The 21,271-nt window shown below is 39.0% G+C and overlaps 1 protein-coding gene across 1 annotated transcript in view; it reads left to right on the forward strand.

Moving 5' to 3' along the window:
• Positions 1-10,688: 10,688 nt before the first annotated feature.
• rftn1a (raftlin, lipid raft linker 1a) overlaps positions 10,689-21,271 on the forward strand; it is a 40,721-nt gene continuing 30,138 nt past the window's right edge. The window contains exon 1 of the mRNA XM_030147779.1: positions 10,689-10,836. Within this exon, the coding sequence (XP_030003639.1) occupies positions 10,689-10,836 (148 nt within the window). The remainder of the gene's footprint in view (positions 10,837-21,271) is intronic.

The raw sequence follows: 21,271 nt of genomic DNA on the forward strand, positions 1-21,271 counted from the left end.
GAGTGTAATCGTAATGCCCTGCCTTATTTCTCACTCCCGTTCATTGTCAAAACCCATTTTAACACCTGACCTAAGGAGCACTTCACTTCAACAAATTTGATCACGGTCACTTTGACTACAGCTGAGTTTTAGTGTGTGGCTTTTAACCCCCCACATCCCCCTAGGACTTGATAAATGGTCTCACTATTTGTCTTTTTTTTTTTTTTTGTTTACCTTGGTTAAATAAGTCAAAGATAAAAAGGACAAGACTTTTAAACTCACCTTTTGTGCCTATTTATATTGTTTTATTATAATTTATTTTGGAATTATTTTAAATGTTTGGTTGTGGCTTTTTTCTTATCCTCTCCAAGGGCTCTCTGTACATAGAACGTACATTAACAGGGTTAAGATGTTGCTACAATCTGGTTGTTTCCTCACTGCAACTGTTAATGCTTCTCTGATAACAAACTCCATTAACTTGTCTATAACACCATAAGAGCACTTGGCTATTAAATTAATTTCCAGCACTCACTTTAACTTTGTACTACATTTATTTTATTATGGTTTTAATGTTGTTTGGTCTCAACTAAGGCAGTAAATGATCAGCAATTTTGTGAGATTATAGCACCTCATCAGTATCACTGTTGAAAGCTTGCTTGTGCCCCAGATCTTCAGGTTGAGATCCATGGGACTGTTTGTTGTGCCTGAGGTTCACATCATAACACCCCCCCATTATTTATCAATTAGCTGACATTTATCAAAATGGTGGAAGCAGTTTTAATCCACTTTTGAAAATTAAATTCACAGGATAACATAACATGCTTTGTTAATCTGTATTGGGGTTAATGTTCTCTAAAATTTTCACTTAATGCTGGTTTCATTGTTTTGGGTTTTAATGTACAGTTATTGTAGTTGGCCTTTGCACAATGCGTATTTTGTTTTTTGTTTAGTTTTTTCTTAAGTTGAACAATGTCCACTTCATTACCAGATTTATTTGATTGGAAATGCACATTGGTGCTTGGGTGTACAACACTAATTTTGTCTTGTGTGATAAAGTTGTGTGAATTTGTTGAACATTGACCTCATGGGTGTTCTGTGTGCTGACATCCGACTGTACTGTTCCATCTGTTGTGTTCAGAGCCAGGGCACTGCACTGTTTGGTTTCGGTTAAGTGTTTGTTTTCTGGGTTTGCATAGTGTTTCAGAAATAAAAGTTAAAGTGTTTAATAATTTAAATCAGCGGTGACTTGTTTCTTCATTGTTTCATGTTCATATCTCATATTTTGAGCCTGCAGACCATGTAGGAGATCCTCCATCTCTGCTGCTTCCATCCTCACCCTGATCCTTCCAGTCTGCTGCTGCTTTTCCACTCACGGCTTGGGTGGTTGCTATTCTTCCCTGGCAACAAGCCCATCATCTCTTGGACACATAGTTTTTTTTTTTTTTTTTTTCTTTTTTGTCACAGTCTAGTGGTGTGACGGGCTCCCAGGGGTGTCCTGTCCGGCCTGTGACCACCTCTTTAGCCCCACCCACCACCCCTCAGTCAGACGTTTGTGAATTATGGATAGGTCTGGATAGCTTCTTATAAAATATGAATTTTCCAAAGGAGACCCTTGAAAAATACAAACACCTCCGGCTAACCTTGGTAACCTTGACAGGAGACTCAACCACATGTGACTAACTTGTATTACTTTACAACTAGGACAAAAACATCTGGAAGCATGGTGAGTATCCCATAAACACACTGTAGTAACTAGTTATATTTCTTAACAGTTTGCAGACTTGATCCTACTGCCTCTTGCCTCATACCTCAACAAATCAGATAATTTATAGTTTCTAATGTTAATCTTATTGATGCAACCTGCAGGCAAGCACGTGTTGTACCGGGGAGGAGAGAGGATGACAGTAACACACGTCCCTTCCCTCTCCTCTTCTTCACTGCTGCTGCTGACAGAGCACAGAGGTAGTCGGAGTGTTTATCATGACGTGCCGCCCATGAGATCTCGACCCCGCAGCCTTAAATGGAGGATTCATGTTTTCTCCCTATCGGATTCACATTTCCTTCCTATTGGATCGCAGTATAGGAGCCGCTCCGTCCTTATTCCAGGAGCCGCGACGGGAGTTCATACGCTCTAGACGGGGGAGAGAGGAGGCACGCGCATCGGCGGACAAGCGTGTGGAAGTGCGCTTTTTTTACTTCAGTGTACACCCCACGCGATTGGTGAGTTGAAGTTGCTTCTTTATTTATTTCTCATTTATTAAGCACTCCATTGAATATTAACTTATGAATATTTTTGGTGAATGTGTGATCAGACAAAGTTTATATATTTACATGCAAGAGGCTGTTGGATTATATTTTTGCAATGATAAGGGATTAAAAAAGAAAAAAAAAAAAAAAACTTTCCCTGGGATCTTTTTAATCCACACTGGGGAAGTCACTGGACGCGCAACAGAGCAGAAATCCTTTTCTTTGGGCAGTGAGCCGCTGATTTGATTTGTGCGATCTTGTGTGTCATTTATATTCTTGGCGGAACAAAATGAATAAGCCCTCTGCTCACTGTCACAGGTTGAAGTGAACTCAAGATATGCGTGACGGAGTAAATGTGCCGAGCGCAGATGGAAAAGGGGGGGAGTGTGTGCGTGCGTCAAAGAGACAGATTTTGTGCGTGTGCATCTTGTCATGTATCATTTCCCGTTCACTAAACTACCACCGTTAACGGGCAGCACCAGGCAGCCACGTGTTGTGAGCCTGAGGAGAGAGGAAGAGGTGTGAGTGTGTGTTTGTGTGTGTGTGCAGGAGGGTAAAGGTTGAACTCACTAAAGAGGAAAAGAGAAAGGCAGAAACATGTAATTTCAAGCTAGGATGCACCCACAAAAATGACTTCCATGTCTCCATGTATGACCATTCACCATAATACAGCTGGAGATCTATTTACAAAAGCACTCATTAGTGGTAAGTGACAACTAGTTTATCACAAAGGCCATGCACACTGTGGCTAATATCCTGTAAGTCATCAGTTATTCTTACTCCGAATAAACAGAGTCTAAACCTTTACATGATGGATCCAGTAATCTTGAGAGGTACCTTAGTGAATTAATGTCCCAGTCTAAACAGTCCTTTTTGTTCATAAACTGTTCTTCTGAGTGCAAAATAGGCTATGCGCGAAGCCACGCAACACACTAATACATCACTGTCATCATTTGTTTTTATCCCACCCCTGCAGGCTCATTAAAATACTATTTGAGGTGACTACTTTGTTGCTTGGGGAAATCTCACCTCCCTCCAGGCAACTTGACATGCTCCCAGCCTGCTCTCTGTCTGTCTTTCTCGCTTTAGCTGTCTGTCTCCTCTTCTTCCTCTGTTTCTCCTCATTTTGCCCCCACTCCACACTACCCCACCCCACACTCATCTTTGGATAAAAACCAAGTGGAGCTCCAGCCCAGTGACAGGGGAGGGGAAGCCCACTCCACAGGACTCAGTCTGTCACCTCTAATTTTAAAAAGCAGTCAATTGTGTACAGTGTCGTTCAAGACTTTACAGCGTAGATCAGCTTTCATTGACACACCTTTCCACTGTTTAGTAAAATGCCTCTTAACAAGTGTTCACACATGCAGCAATAGGGAGGAAACATCACTTATAAAGACAAGGCAAGGCAGGTTTATTTATATAGCACAATTCATGTACAAGACAATTCAAAGTGCTTTACATAAAACATTAAAAGCATTACAGCAGGGAAGCAATAATAAAGTGTAGGCATGAGAAAAACAAACAGATGAATAGATAAAATGGATAAACAGATAAAAAACTTTAAGCTTAAAAGAAACAGTGCAAATCTGAAGTGATGAATAAAAACTCTTCAAATGCAGCTGAGAACAGGTGAAACTAGTATAAACACAAAGTTCCTTGGATCAAATGGTAAACACACGTCAGGAGTGATAGTTTCGTTGGCAAGGTATCTCTCATCTTCTAGTGCCTTACAGTCGCTTTTATCAATGTTGATAAAATAAGAGCTCACTTAAAATCCTGATGTGTATCTATAATCTGTCATCCTCTTCTGCAGTCTACTGTGTTCAGTGAAAATTGCAACATGTACAGTATAAAGCAACTGAACTGTGAAATTCTTATGAAAACTATTTGTTTCATTATGATTAGGGAAGGTTATGATGAGGGTTAAACAATAAAAACTGTTTTATTCAGGTGTTGTGGTTATTCACTGACCTCACACTTTCCTTTTTGTTGAGACCATAGTTTATATTATTGCATGTAATGAGAGATCTTGAAATGAGACAGGCATCAGATTTAGTTGTGAAAAGCCAGATTGTGGTGTATAGTGCTATTCTTCCATGCCTTTCCCATTTTATAGAAACACATTTTAAAGTACAGCATCATGCTTAAACCATAACTAAAATGATTTTTTGGTTTTGATTGGTTGGCACTTAGCAACACATGCATTGAAACATTTTATGGGGTACTATAAAATTAATCAACTTCTATAACCTTTGCTGAAGGCAGTATTTGTGAAAGTAATATTACTTTAGGTTGAACTGTTTCCAAACAAACTTTAAAAACTAATAACTGATTTGATGTATTCCATTTTAATGCAGTCTGCAAGTGTTCACTGTTATGTACTATCTTCTAATATTGTAATATTTGCTCTCTCTCTTTGTTGTGGCAAATTGTTCTTGCCTCTTGCAGTTTGCACTCTAGTAGACTTTTAATTGGTTTGTTTTAATGCCTTTATTAGTCTTGCACAGCCAGACCTGTCTCCATACTGAATTATTCTATTCTTCTGTGAGGCAGTTATATGAATAAAATTTATTATCACTTATTTTATTACTTAGCGTTGTGCCATTGATAGAAAAAGGTTTGGCACATAGACTGTAAATAAGTGGTGGGCAGGGCTACCGTAGCATCATCCACTGGTTTCTGGACTGTTGTTTTGAAGCCAGAAGTTTGTGTTTTGGCCGTCACCATTTTAGCTTTTTGTAGCCAGTGGCCTTTAATCAGACAAAAGGGTGGACCTGAGGAAATGCAATGGGTAAAGGAGGAGCTAACTTTTGTGTAACAATGTCATTTGGTAACTTGTTGACCATAACTATAATCTAGTCTTGTCTGAGGGGAAAAAAATACATTCTATTCATTAAATAGAAACTCCAAAACACTATTTTAGCAGGCAAATGAGCTGTCATCAACCTGATGTATAAGACATTAAAGTCTTCTACCAGCCCTAAAATCTTAATAGTGCAGTAATTTAAAGATGGACCACCATAACACTTAGTAAGGGGGTCTAAATTCCACAAATGAGACCGGGATAACTCCTGGAAACAGTTATTGACTTAATATTTTTATGAAGAACAATATGCTATAAATCTGTGGGATCCACCATCTAGTGGATATTGGGAGTATTACACTTTCAGACGCTATAGCATTGGCTTCACATTGGAAACTAGAAGCGCTCGGAGAGTGCAGACCTCCGCCAAGGCTGATCAGTGGCCCCCCACGCCAAGGAGGTTATGTTTTTGCCACGGTTTGTCTGTCTGTCTGTTTGTTTGTTTGTCTGTCCGTTAGTGTGCAACATAACTCAAAAAGTTATGGATAGATTTTGATGAAATTTTCTGGTCTGCGCCCCCCCCATGGGCCCCCCCACCCCCGATCACCACCAAAATTTAATCATTTCTTCCTTATCCCATTTCCAACAAACCCTGAAAATTTAATCAAAATCTGTCCATAACTTTTTGAGTTATGTTGCACACTAACGGACAGACAAACAGACAGACAGACAAACAAACCCTGGCAAAAACATAACCTCCTTGGTGGAGGTAATAAAGCTCAACTCACAGGGTTGTTTGACTACTTTGTATTTCTTGATATTAATTACAATTTTCTTGGGGCGCTGTACAAAATTAACTAGCTATAAACTCTATATGCATCATATCAGCTGAATACTTGTAACTATGTTTGGCTGCATTGTCCCTGTCAAATAAATAAATAAATAAAAATTATAGTGGAGAAGTTATTTTTATGGAGCATTTACATGACAAGTGAGCAGTAGTACTAAAATGACTAAACACCCACAAAAGAAAATATCACATAGCAGACTGTAGGTCCCATAAAGAGGAGGGCTTTCAAAACCGTAACGCTCAGCTGGCTGATGGGAACGCCAACTGATATAGTCGCCTAATTGGAGGTTTATTCCAGCAGACTATGTCCTGTGACCTGGACCATATGTTTATCACTGTTGTGTCTGTGATGTAAATGGTGAGATACACAGTGGAAGGAGAATGCTGAATGTGAACACCAGCCCTCAAAGCGAGTCTCGCCTGTTGTTTGACATTGACCAAAAAACCCAAACCAAAGTGAAACTCACCTGTATCTCGCTTATGCAGTATTGGATGAACACTGCTTCTTGGAAAGCAGGCGCCTCCTAAAAAGCATGGAAAGTAGCATAGCAGTGGCGTTGCACAGGCAGATTATGCTCCACTGTAAATCTGCTGTCATTTCAGAATTCTCCGTCACAAGATACTCTCTAATGAGAAGCCCTCTGCAGTTCGCTGTCTGTCTTCCTCCTCATTCCATTCTTTCTCTTTCCCTTCTTTTATCTGTCTCTCTTTCCTGTCTCTCCCTGCTTTATTGATGTTTTTTGCTGTCAAGGCCTTTTTCTGCCTGCATGCTTGTATGAGAGCAAGTGAGAGATTCTGTTTGAAGTCGACATGTAGAGAAAAAGGCCTCACATGTAATAAAAAGGCCCCGAGTCAGTGTCTCTTGGTACTACAACCTTGGTTTTTCATTGCAAGTTGTGTCCAATTACAGAGATCTGTTTCTAAACCTCAGAGTTCATCTGTTAAAGCAGAGCCTTTGTTTTGAAACAGAACCGTCAGCCTACAGTTAAAAAAAAGAAAGATGAGATGTTGGATCAAACGGTGGAGCTGTAGGCTAGTCATGACCAAAACTGGAACCAATCACATTTTATTTAGCAATAAAACCAACTGCCACTGGCAAAATGGTAAGCGAATGATTAAAAATTGTAGTGATTTTCTGGCGCTGTGGAATGCATTATACATAAGGAGGAGCAAGGACAATAAATGAATGAGTGCATTTTTACAACCGACAAAAATTGCATTGGCATAAGGCAAAAATACAAGAGATTTAGAAATATGAGAGCTCAGGAGTAGTACAAGATTCACTGATAGAAGGATGCAAACATACAGTATTTTCCTCTTCCACCTATTCTTAACTTTAAACCCAGAGATGAACCCAGCTAAGAATCCCCAATTGCCTCAGTCTCTTTAGTAGACAACATATTTAACTGCCGCCCAGGAGGGAAAATGTTTGGGAGAGGATCTGCATTCTCCAACTTAGTCATAGCCTCAGCCCCCTATTGGCCGTCTGGCTGAGTCGCCGTCTGTCTGGAGACAGTGTAATACTTCATGAGACTTAACAGGCTCAGCAGGGGAGCGTTCACAGGGCCACCAGACATGAGGAAGAAAGGAAGGAGGGAGGAGGGCTGGACAGAGGATGCAGGATGATGAATGAAAGGGGAGATGGAAAGGATTGGGATCATAAGTGTAACTTGGAAGTGAAATGACACAAGATTGAAGGCTGTAGAATGGATGTCATGAAGGCTATGAATGACAGAACAGAAATACTTTAGGTACAGCACTGAAGGAGCAAGAATAGAGGGGAGTGTAAGGAGGAGGATGGATTGAAAGGTGAAGTCAGGATTGTCTGATAAGCAGGGGAATTGTCAGTTATTGTAATCAGACCATCACAATCGAAGACAGGTTTACTGTCAAGCTAATCAAGGCCATTGTACAGAGGGAAAGAAAGGTGTAGTCCTAATAAAGAACGGCAGATTAGACAGCAGAATAGGGGACAAAAACCAGAAGGTGATGGCATCGGTTTGGCTAAAATCACCATTAGATGTGTTGAAGAATAATGATGGAGGAGAATAGATGGTCAGAAGGACTCGTTCTTTCTACCATCGCGTCATCTCCATTTGTTCCTCGTTTGTTCTCATTATAAAAGAGTGCATCATATTGAAAAAGTAATGACTCTTAATTGCTTGTTCTATGCAAAATTTTAAATGATAGAGTATATTGTCTCAAGACAGATGAAGTATGAAAATGTATCAAAGATGCTTCCTTTTTGCAAGTTTTTTAACCTTTTTGAAATGCTCATACTATGCAATCAAGGCCACGAGTTGTCGAACGTGCACACATTAAGCTTAATGTAGCCTGTTAGGATCGTTAGCCGAGTTAATGTCCGTACACTTGGTCCAATGGGAGTTACTGTGTCATTCTCAGTCCCCAAACAGATACTGAGATACAAATATAGACCTGCCTTTGGGGAAGACATACATACTTGCACACAGACATGCCATGCAGATGCTCACCTCACCGGGTGGCTCTTACAAGCCGTGGAAGACGAGGATATTAAGTGTAACTGTTGTGATGGTTTCAGGGTAGCACCGCTGTCACATCAGATTAGCTTGACGATATTTGGCCACATCCTTTTTACCCCTTTTTCCCTCTCTTTTCACACCATTTGTCCAATCCATTCGTCATTCCTCAAGTATCTTTCTCCTAATTTGTCATTTGTCTCAAAAGCCACATCACTATTCTTGTGCTTCCTTTTATGTGGCGCAGACCTTTGCATCTGAAGCACCTCTTAAAATTTAGAAGAGAGAGGGAGTCGAAACAAATTTTCTAAGCTCCCAAATTCACCTTCTCCTGAGGGTATACATGGGTCTTTACAAAATCTAAATACAAAAAGTCTTAAAATAGCTGCGGTTTATTTGTGCTTCACAGGTACCCTTAGGTCACTGTATAAATTAGATGGAGGTTCTGCATGCCTCACATCTCCCTCTTTTTTTTTTCCATTTCCCACCTTTCTTAAATGCTCCTCTCCTCTCCTCTCTTTCCATCCATACAGTGTTCTGTCGTTCTGCTTGACAGGGCAGGAAATCAGTCTCATTTCAGCTTTAATTCGTTTTGATCAAACATGTCGCTCCCAATCAGCCCTATTTGATTAGGAGATGCACACATATCACAGCCCACCAAGCAGGTAATGGCTGACACTTTCATACTTCAGCATTATTGCAGTGTGCGCAGTTTGAGTGTGTGCGAATTAGCCACATACACTACATCCTCTAGCTCGTGCTTGCATGTGAGCGGTAGTGGTTACACTTTTGTGTCACACTCCTTCTATTGGCTGTGCTGATATGCTGATACCTATCAGTTCATATAGTGTGGAGATAACTGTTCAAAACACTAGGAAACTTCATCTATGATTATATTGGGTAGAAGTAGTGGGAGTTTCTGGAGGATCAGATCAACCTGTCCTTGAGTGCATCATTGGTTAAATGGCCCTGGACTCAGTCAGAAGTTGGTTCTGTGCCTTCATTTGTATCCGTTCCGCTCTATGGCCTTTAATATTGGAGCCAGAGTGTAAGCTGTTAGGGACAGGTCTGTGTTTTCTGTATCTCGGGGTGAAAACTGAGGTGATTTCTGTAGTCTTTGAGTTTCTGCTACATCCTGTCATACCCCTGTACCATTTGGTCTGTTAGGCTATGTTCAGACAGCAGGTCTTAATGCACAATTCAGATTATTTGGCGAAATCCAATTTTTTTGTGTGCTCGTTCATATTACACATTAAATGCGACTTCTATCAGTTATGAGTATGAACTGGATGTGACCCTGAAGTGACCTGCATGCGCAAGAGGTCTTGAGGTAATATGTGACCATGCAGGCACGCACTGTGTTTACGAAAGTAACACTCCTGGGACGCAGAATTGTGGCGTTTTTCACATTTCATTGAAATAAAGGTTGGATAAATGTGACCCGGCCATTCAGACTGAAGTCGTATTGTAAAATGTCAGATAAGTATCGGATTTAAGACCACATATGAAAGGGTTGGATTTGAAAAAATCTGATTTAATCGGATACAGGTCACATATGGGCAAAAAAATTGGATTTGGGCCACATTTGCCTGCAGTCTGAACGTAGCCTTAGATAAATGTCTCACTGAAGAATCCCCATGTTTTATTAAAGGGTTCCCACAGTGTCTTTAAAAGTGTTAAAGGTCTTGAATTTACAATCTGCATTTAATACCTTAAAAAAGTCTTTAAAAGGTATTAAATTTGATATGATAGGTCCTGTTACTATAAACTTGTTCGCTGTGTTGTGTTTAAATGTGTCTGGGAAATGTCCAAGCTGCAAAGAAAGTAACAATCTATTCAGTTCTACCTGTTCCAACCCGACTATTTAGATTGAAATTAGGTACCAATTACTGCTAACTTTAAAGCCCCCAGTGAGAAATGATCAGAGAACATTCAACTAATGTGCAGCAGAAAGCTGACTTTCGGAACTTTAAGAGACGGCTTGCAAGTGGAAAACTAAGCATAGCGAAGTGCAAATTTAATAATGCCTGGTTGGAGAAAAGATCATTCTCCACCTGGTTGACATGAGTTGAGGGGAATGTATTTGAAGTTTGCTGTGACTTGTGCAAGAAATCAATTCAACTCAGAATGATAGGAATCAAGGTGTTGTAGTAAATAAATACATTTTGTTAAATTCTAGGAGTCAGAAATTTTTGCCAGTATCGCTGTGAAATGGACATTAAATTATTTTCTAAGTAGTCTTAAAAATGTCTTAAAATGTCTTACATTTAATTAACTCTCCTCCCCTCTTGTTTCCTCTCCTCTCAGAGAAATGGGTTGTAGGCTGCCCAAGCTGCGGAAGGCAGAGGAGAGACGAAGCCCAGGTAACATCTACTCCACCCTACGACGGCCTCAGGTGGAGACTAAAGTGGGGGTCGCCTACACCTACCACTTCCTAGATTTCATGTTGGGGAAAGAAGGTATGGTTACTCTTACTCTTTGTATGTGCAGCTATCCTTTCTGTTAGGGGTGGGTGATATGGCAAAAATATCATTTCACGATTTTCAAAAAATAAAATCACGATCTCGATTTTATCTCGATTCTTTACATGGATCTTTGAGACTAATTTGCAAATTTCAGTGCAACAAACAATTTCCCTATGTAAAACATAGCCCTAAAAGAAAAAATAAAAGAGACAATTTAGCCCAGAGAACCTTACCAGAACATTTTTATTTAAATAGTTTGCCAATTTGTGTCCTGCACCCTCAAATTAAAGTTTCTGAAGGTAGGGAAAAGGAAAATGAGCTGCACAACAGTGGGAGGCTTTAGTCTTAAGTTTCAGTTTCCCTTTTTATGGTCATATGGTGTACGCATACTCATTGTGGGGTACGTACGGCACGGAACGCACTCCCCCATATAAACCCCCCCAATTCCACGATCTCTCTGCTTTGTTGGATCGTTGTTACACTCTAATCCTCCACGATTGTCATATTGCACACTCCTACTTTCTGTTATCTTTATGATGGGTTTGGGAAATCCAGTGAGACGGATAACATGACATATTGTACTCTTACATTCTATAACTGCCTTTTTGTTAGTGGTTTCTTTTTGTAGTTAAGATAATGAAGACAAGGGGCACTCCATTAGTACATCGTGCTATCTTATGTAAGATTTTCTATTAAAAAGCTACATGTAGGGTCATAACAATCTCTCAATCATCATTTGATCTCTAAAAATATGTGGTTGTGTATTTTCTTGCAGAGACACAGTCATCTACTGTTATCATTATATTTTCCTCTTTTGCTGTGATGTGAACATGTTGGGGTGTGGGCCTTTTAGGCACTGAGTGTACACCCAAACAGAACTCTATAAAAAAGTAGCAATTCCACTTAATGACCATCTTCTCTCATTGCTTTGCTCTTGGTCTGCTGGTGGCCTGTGAGCCTATGTTCAGGGTTTACACACACACACAGAGCTGCAGATACTTCTTTGTGCAGGGTTGAAATGAGTGCTTTCACTCAGAACTCTCCTGCAGGCCTGCGCAAAGGTGTGGGTGTGTTTTTTTTATTTAGAGTGTAAATGCTGTGAAATAATCTGGAAATTATTTTTTATTTCTTTCTCTTTTTTTTTTTTTTTCATTAACTCACTAGCTCACTCAACCACCACCGCTCTCTCCCCCTGAGCCAAAAAGAGGAGACACCTTTATAAACAATCCAACATCTAATTTTTATTTGTCTCTAAATGAAGTATTGGAACCTTTTGGAAAAACCTTCAAAGAGTCAACACAATTAGGTGCGGAAGATTTTATTGTGATTATTAGATTAATATGGGAAACACTGTAATTTTCAAACCTAGAAACTGGATGAATCTACCTGATGGCAAATGTTCATGTGTTCTGGGAGATCAGCCTGGCACCGCTCCCATTCAAACTGATTTCTGCTGGGCCCAAATTGGGTACAACTGGCCACAACCATTTCACTGATATGGGGGTGTAGTTCTGGTTATGTGCTTTAATACTATGATGAGCTTCCACCTGGGACTACATCCAGTCCAGCATTGGCTTTTGTTTGTGACCACTGCTGTAACTGTAGGTTTATCCGATTGCATCCACAGTCATTTTGATCTGAGTTACTCGATAACGCCCCTTGAAAATCAAAATGAACTGAGAAGGCTCAGACTCAGAATTAGCCTGGCAATTCCTCAGCAGCAATTTGCAATTTGAGTCTACTTGGTTTGTTATCAAGGAAGTTACAGAAGCTGACCCATTGTGAATTATTAAAATGATAATTTAGAACAGGAAAAAACTGATATCATCCCTTCCCCTAAAAAATGTTCACACTGAAAACCCCTTACACATGTCTGAAATTAATCATCTTTGACCTGAACACTAAGCCAGTTTAATAGGCATCCAAAAATAAGGTGAATCACTCAACTCACCCAAATAATTAATACATAATTGTGGAAGTGAGCATGAAACTAACCATCAAAAGTCAAGATGTGAAAGATTTTTAACTCTTGAGCTACTACATCCCCCCCAGAAGTTAGTCATTACAGTCTAATTGATCAATTAATCATTGAAAACAATTATTAGATGTATCTTAAATGCACATGATACACAATTCCAACTCAAAGATATGAAAAACTTACAGTGGTCTAAAAATTTATCTACTTCATGTTTTATTTTTTACACAGTACACTCTGCTCGTCACATAATCCAAACAAGAAAAGCAGTCGGAGAGCGCTGACCTCCACCAAGGCGGATCAGTCCCCCACACCCCCCGATCACCACCAAAATTTAATCATTTGTTCCTTGTGGCAGTATCAACATTGCCTGAAAATTTCATGAAAATATGTCCATAACTTTTTGAGTTATCTTGCTAACAAACAAACAAACAGACAAACCCTGATGAAAACATACCCTCCTTGGCGGAGGTAAATATCACACACCCACTGGGAACTTTAAATGGTGATTATACAGAATAACTGAACAGACTGCAGTTTAATCAACTGTGCAGCTCTGCTTTTCAATTGTATTTATACAAATATTTATATAGCTTTCATAAGTAAATGGGTTTATAAAGTGTCTTCAACCCGGAAAACAATTTGATATTGTGATTTATGTTTCTAACACATGAGCCTATGAGGTCATTTTAAAGGAGTGATATTTACGTTTTTTTAAATGGAATTATGCATTTTAAAACATCTCCCTGTGGTGTACATAAACTGTAAATGCTATGATGAGTCTGAATTCATCATTAATTAAACTCCACAGGTTCATCTTCAACCCTATTTCTGACTAATGACACCAGAAAGGTCGTTTTGAGCGCTGGTCCTTTATATGCACATGACCCCACCCCCTCTAGGTTGTTGGCTGTGCTGCTCTGTCCTGTTCAGTCAATAACTGAACATTTTAGGTAATTGGCTCAAATTTGGACATATTTTCAGTATGGACTACAACCGCTGCTGCTGACAAACAATTATAGCATAGTCGGAGAAATGTTTGTTGGAAGTATTGACCTTATATGTGCAAATGTCATGATGTAATTAGTTATAAATTAAACAGGAATTAAAATGGGTTGTAGAAATCCACTTGATTTTTGCCAAATGAATATAAAGATAGCTTTGCAGCACCTGGAGGGTTCAAATTCAAACTGTATGAACTATTAGGATCCAAATACACAAACAAATGTACCAAAGATTAATAAAAGTGGGTTTAGTAAAATATGACCCCTTTAAATTCTTATGTCCTATTACGTTATGTTTGTTACTGAGTTCATCTCTTGAGCAACACAAAATTTATCCACAATTATTTTGAGTTACTTGTTATACAAAAAACGCAAAATATTTGAGATTCTTCATCTTGGCTGCCAGACAAAGCAGACAGGCCTCATTTGTTTTATTAATGTGTATTTGTTCATTTGTTACTTTTAATTATAATTCCAAACTAATTGTTCAAGCAAATTACCCTGTGTTTTCTAAAAGTACTGTACAAATGCTGAACTGATGTTATAGGCTGTCATTCTGAGCTCTGATACGCTGTTTGTGTGTGAGCCACAGTTGCTGTTCCAACTTCAACCAGTTAAATGAAATGTTTAGGTCAGCAACTCTTGCGGAAATGGTATTTTTATTTTTTATTTTTTTTACTTTAAGCATCTGGGGGGCAGAAAGTGGCTTAGAAGCTGAAGTTATGTCTGTTGTGTGCCTCTCCTGTTGCAGTGAGTTCAAAGAGTTCTGTAATTCTCAGATTCAGCTCTATTGTACATGCTGTAGCCTGTGCCCTTAAACATACCCCCGTCTCCCCCTTGCACTGTAATACTAATATACTAAAGCCGATATGTGTTTGCACGCTGTCTTTGGGACTGTGCGCAGGGATTTTTTTTATGCATCTGTTTGTGAATATGAAAAAAAAAATGCGTTTGTGTGCTTGCAGCGTCTTGAGAATGTTTGAAGAATTCTCTAGAGGCATCTGGTTTCTAAAAATACTAATTCTGCCATTGTGTTGGTGTGGACTGGGTGGAGATGGAAGAGAGGGATGCGGTGAGGGGAAAAGTAAAGCAAGGAGGAGACAGATAGTGTTAAAGCAGACATAAAAAAATCACCCTCTTTTTTTTTTTTTTTTTTTCCTTATGGCTTAATGTTTCTACAAGCCTTCAGTGTGTACTCCATCACCCGACAAGCCGGAGCAGGTGCACGTAGCTCACAAAAGTCCTTTTTAGAGCAGTTTCCAATACAACACTGTAACAGACAGCAGGCATGGCGCCATAGCCAAGTGGCAATGGTCTGTTTGCCAGTCGGCTTCATTTTCAGCCAGCCCTGTTATGTTTGGCAAATGAGTTAGGCTGTAGTGTTGGCTGGAAACAAGGGAGATCTGGCAACCTGAAATGGTCGCGGTGACCAAAACACACAATAGACATGAGGGTTTCTCTTCCTTTCCCGTTGCTTAAGGCAGGAGCAGATAAATTGTCTAATCACACAGGCAGCCGGACACAACACATATATGTACAAAAAGCCTCTACACAAACTGACACGCTCACGGTGTTTATACAAGAGGCCACTGCTGCTCATTCACTCTCGCACAAAACTCTTTCTAGTCGACAGAGTTAGTGTTATCTTTCGACAGACAGGCAGGTCATTTATATGGTAAACTTACTGACGCCACCTGAGCTGCTTAAGATATACTCTGTTTTAGGATAAACACAGCTACTATGAAGTGATTTTGTGTATGTGTGTGTGCTTGTGAGGGGTTGTATGCCTGCCTCTGCCTCTTTCTCTCACTCCATTTGTGATAGAGAGACCAAGAGAAGTGAAGGATTCCTGAAGGATTATCTGATTGTTTGCAGAGATTGAGAGACCTCATTCCCAGCAAAGGGATTTATTTGTATTTGTGTGTGTGTATGTGTGTGTGGGAGGGAGGCAGATAGAGGAATCTGTATGTCAGCCCATGACATTGAGGAAACCCACGGTCAAATCCATGCTTTAATTTAATTTGCCTTCCATTAATAATATTATTTCCCTGCCAGCATGACTTGATGACTCCAGCACGGCAATGAAAAACAAATATGTTTGCCGGTGCCCCTCTGAGATGTGCGCGACTAGATGGATGTTTATTAAACTAAGTTGCGCACTCAGGAAGAAGAGCTTAATGCTGGGGGCTGTGGTGAGAGTGTAATGCTGCGTCTGACTAAACCTTTGACCGGTGAGTGATGAAGCTGGCCAGACACAATGGAGCTGATCATATGGTGTGTGTGTTTATTTGTTTTATGAGCTGTGCACTAAGTTGCGGTGCTTGTGCTGAAAAATATTCCAGTATGACTAAGCCCAACTCGCTCACTGTGGGTCACAGCTACTCCGTTTTGAAGACAAATGTGTGAGATATTTGGACTTCAGAAATTTAGCAGGGGTTGACGGATATGTTTTTGTTTTGTTTTGTTTTGTTTTGTTTTGTTTTGTTTTGTTTTGTTTTGTTTTTATTTATTTATTTATTTATTTATTTATTTATTTATTTATTTCCCCCTACAAATATAAAATAAAACAATACATGTACATATCTCTCTTGGTAAGAGGAGGGTATGAAAATGTGCAGGTGAGGTCAGAGAGGCTTATAGAATGACCTCACCTTGACCTAGTTGTATTTTAAACGAAATAAAAGAATGTCATTTACATACCTTCCATGAAGTAGAGGGATAAATAAAAATGGCATAAACGTAACAGAAATGATAGTTTTTATATATATATATATATATATATATATATACACACATATATACACACAGGGTGGGGAAGCAAAATTTACAATATTTTGAGGCAGGGATTGAAAGACAGTGTATGACCAATTAGTTTATTGAAAGTCATGAGAATTTATTTGCCACAAGAAAATTGACATAATAGAAAATGTTTTTATTCTATGTGTCCTCCTTCTTTCTCAATAACTGCCTTCACACGCTTCCTGAAACTTGCGCAAGTGTTCCTCAAATATTCGGGTGACAACTTCTCCCATTCTTCTTTAATAGTATCTTCCAGACTTTCTCGTAATAGTTTTGCTCATAGTCATTCTCTTCTTTCCATTATAAACAGTCTTTATGGACACGCCAACTATTTTTGAAATCTCCTTTGGTGTGACGAGTGCATTCAGCAAATCACACACTCTTTGACGTTTGCTTTCCTGATTACTCATATGGGTAAAAGTTTCTGAAAAGGTATGGATAATAGTGTTAGGTATGATTATGACATCAATATATGTTTGGTTTGAAAACAACTGACGTAGTGCCTGCTGAGAAAAAACAACTAAATGTTCATTGTAAATTTTGCTTCCCCACCCTGTATGTGTGTATATATATATATATATATATATATATATATATATATATATATATATATATATATATACACACACACACATATAAATAAACATAATTTCTTTCAATAACATAAAGCGTAAAAAGAAATGAATAATAATGATAAAGCAATAATAGTAGTTGTAATAGAAACACTAAATACATTGATAAATAAATAGATAGATAAATAGATTTTCTGATTATTATCCCCTTTGCATATAATACCACAATTTATCAGTTATGTGCTGGAGTGGTGCTTTTGCTCTTTGGTCACCTCTGAGCTAGCATAAATGTAAATGCTTTTTGTTGGTTCTCAACTGTGCATCATACACTGACATACTTTATATCCATGAATTCCTTGGACTGAGCTCTATGAAAAATGTCTGGAATGTGTTTTTTAACTTGGAACAACAAAATTAGTAGCAAATGGAGAATTGGAACATTTTACTTCATAGCCAGAATCAGTTTATTTGCCATTTGCAGAAAAACTGCATTGGAAAACGAGATGCAAGAGCTCAGCATAAAAATACATAAAAGACAGTACAAAGTAAAAAAAACAATGGAAAAATTACATGAATAAGAGTAATAAAAAGACAGGTGCCCCTGTAGATCAACCGACACTCACTTGGACAAAGTGCATGAATATAAAGTGCACTATTTATGCACAAATACAAAAATAAAATGTACACCATACATTGTTAAGTATGTGATATGGAGTTGTTAAGGCTACGCACAGCACTGGGAAAGAAACTGTTGGCAGACTGAGAGCGCTATTGGATGCATTTTGTCATTTAGAGTTACACTATATCAGTGGTGTCAAGCTCAGTTTAGTTCAGGGGCCACATTCAGCCCAACATAATCTCACATGAGCCAAAACAGTAAAATAATAACAGCGAAAAAAGTAAGATTATGAAAATGTTTACATCTACAAACTATCCGTTAACAAAATGTGAATGACATGGACCATGAACAACCTGAAATTTCTTAAGAAAAATAAGTGCAATTTAAACAATATTATGTTTCACTTTATCATTTACACATGTATATTACAACTTACAGAACATTAAGGATCTACAAGTACACCAAACATTTAGTAACAGGAAGAATATTGTTAAAATTACACTTCTATTAAAATATTTCAGTTCATAATTGTTTAGGTTTACATCTTTTGTAAGACAACAAACCTGTATATTCTGTATATTTTATTTGAGTTTTTAATTCACTGTAAAGCATTTAGTGTGAATGGGGTGCTGCGATATATATATATATATATATATGTAGTTTTTTTAGATTTTCTTTTTTTATCAGTACAATACAATGTATACATGTAAATACAGTTCAAAAAGTTCTTTTCCTTTTTCTCCTCTGTATGTGTATTTTTACCAACCTCCATAGGCAAATTAGAAATTAAAGAAAATAATAACAATCACAGGAAATAAATAGATAATGTCCACTTCAAAAATATATTTTTGTAATTAAAATACTTAGGATCATTATCAACAAATGGTTATAATGAGGGATAAAACAGTGGCCATGTCTGTCTGTCTGTCCATCTGTCATTTTGTGTCTGGAAAAAAACTGGAAAACCATTCAGTATTTTTCCACTCCACTACTTTTGTTCATTTCACTGTTGCTTCTTCTACTTCTTCTTACTGTCACTGGTTTTGGGGGGTCCAGAGGCACATGCCACCCTCTGATGGCTCTTATAAAAATTACATTTTTGTGAAATCTTCTGTGAAATGGGTCTTTAAGTTGACAATATTTTAAGCAATTTTTTTCATTTAAGTGTTGATTGGCTAATTATTGCTGGTGATGTGCAATTAAGGTGTAAAAACTGAAGTAATTTAGCTTATGGGATGTTGGATAAAAAATATAAAATACAAAAAAGACACTATTTATCCTGTGGTTGTGGATGTCAGTTACTTACTTGGATTTTAAACAGAGGTTGAAGTCTAAAAAATGGTACAAATCTCCAGTCACCTGTAGCTTAACACCTTCAACAAAAATGGCATGATCGACAGTATATCTGTTATAAGATGGGTTATTTTGACATGTCAGCATGACTGTAGTAATGTAACAGCCAGGTGTGACACTTTTACCTCAGCCCTGTTTGTGTCAAAGCTCTGCTCAGATAATGAGCAGATGAAACAGAACATGAACAGTGAGGGGGAGAGAAAAAAAAAGAAAAGAAACAGAACGGTGAAAAAGGCAAAATAGAAAGAAGGCAGAATAAAGTCAAGAAAGTGTAAGAAGAACAGAGGGGGCGAGAATGAACGGCGCATGAGACGAGAGCTGCAGCGAGCATTAGTTAAGTCTGGAGTGGGGAGGGGAAGAGTCGAGAGAGAGAGAGGTGTGAGAACAAGCGAGCGGGAGTCAGGAATCTGAGGATGTGTGAGGAAATAAGTTAGGTGTGATGCTGTGTGACTAACGCTGGTCTTTGGAGCAGACAGCGAGGAGCTGAACTCTGCTGATGACTTTCTGCCGTCCTGCAGGGATGGAGACCCACTCGGCTCATTAAAACTTACAACATGTGTCTAATGCTCAGTGTGTGTGTGCGTGCGTGTGTGTGTGTGTGTGTGGCTGTTGACAATGCTCCTCTGTACCTGTGAGCAAGTTCATTTTGACCAGAAGGACATGTTTAGTTAATGCAAGGGTTATGTGCGTACAGTGTGTTTGTGTGTGCATGTAATCTATGCCTGAATGTTAAGATAAATATTCCGTTTGCTGACAAAGCGTGATATATTCCCTCTGCCATACCTGAAATATCTCTGCTATCAGAATACGAGTGTGATGTATTTGGCGCAGAGAGCGGGTAAAGCACAAATCCATCAGTTCACCAGATCTGTGCTTCCTGACAGTTTTCTAGGTGAATGCATGAACAGTTTTTAGAAAAGATTGTTGAAAATGCTGATCTGACATAGTTCAAGCCATTTTTTCTAATAAGCCTCATACAGTTTCAGTTTAACTGGCAAAAGCTAATGTGCAGGTAAAGAATACTGCAAGATGTTAAGTGTCAAAAGTAAGCAGGATTGGAATTCTCAAGTCGCGAGTACACTGTAGTGTATGTGCCTCAGGCAGTACAATGTTTCTTTAGAAGAAACCTTTTCAGCCGTTTTTGTGAACCCGTCAGTTTTTGTGAAATATTTTCTGTAAAACCGGAGCTCTGAGGAGATGTGCTCTCATTTGACGCTGCTCAGATGCAGACTGGCAACTGTCACGGACTGCGGCTATGCATTCCCCAAACAGTAGGAAGCTCCGGGCTCCAGGAAGTTGATTATTTTATAGTCACTGTTTTGGCACATATCCTTGCCTAAAACCTCTGCAAGTCATTAGAAGGCTATTTAAATAAACGTGAACCTCCAACAAGCAGAGGGATAAGCCTTGAGGGTGGCAGTGAGTAGTAATCCTCATGCATCACCTAGCAGGCTTAGTGCAAACTCTTTCTTTCTCATGCACACACATACACAACACAGGAAGGAAAAGAAAGATGGCCCGTACACACTTACTGAGATGTGTGATACTCATAACCGCAAAATATTCTTTACAGTCATACACAGAAATTCAGGGATTTGTACAAGGAATTAATAAGGCCTTTCAAGCAGCTACAGGAACAGGATGACTCTCACACACCAAACACAGCCTGTGAAATCCAGGGTCAAGAAGTGAGGCGTCGCTCAGAACACACAACGGTTGTTGTCATGTGGTCAAAGCTGCGGGTTGAGATAGAAATAGCAGAGTGGGGATCAGCAGCTGAACAGCCGCTCTGATGGTGTTTGTAAAATTCCCCAGTGGACCCTTGGATGTTCACACACTTCTACATGCATGTGTGGATGCAAATGATCCCACCCTGTTCTATGTGCAGTACACAAACAATCACATTTAACTGCAGAAACACACTCATACTCCTCACACTCAACCTCCTTGCCCTTTACTAGCTTGCACTATAAAACTCCACTCAGCTTTTCTTGCCCTGAGCCTTTCCCATGTTCCCATTCTGGAGAAGAATTGCAGTCTCTCTTTAAATCCCACAGTGGCAGACAGTATAAATGAAGTCGCTTCCCAGCCTAAAGCACCACATAAC

This window comes from Sphaeramia orbicularis, chromosome 11, assembly GCF_902148855.1.
Source record: "Sphaeramia orbicularis chromosome 11, fSphaOr1.1, whole genome shotgun sequence".
Classification (NCBI taxonomy): Eukaryota; Metazoa; Chordata; class Actinopteri; order Kurtiformes; family Apogonidae; genus Sphaeramia; species Sphaeramia orbicularis.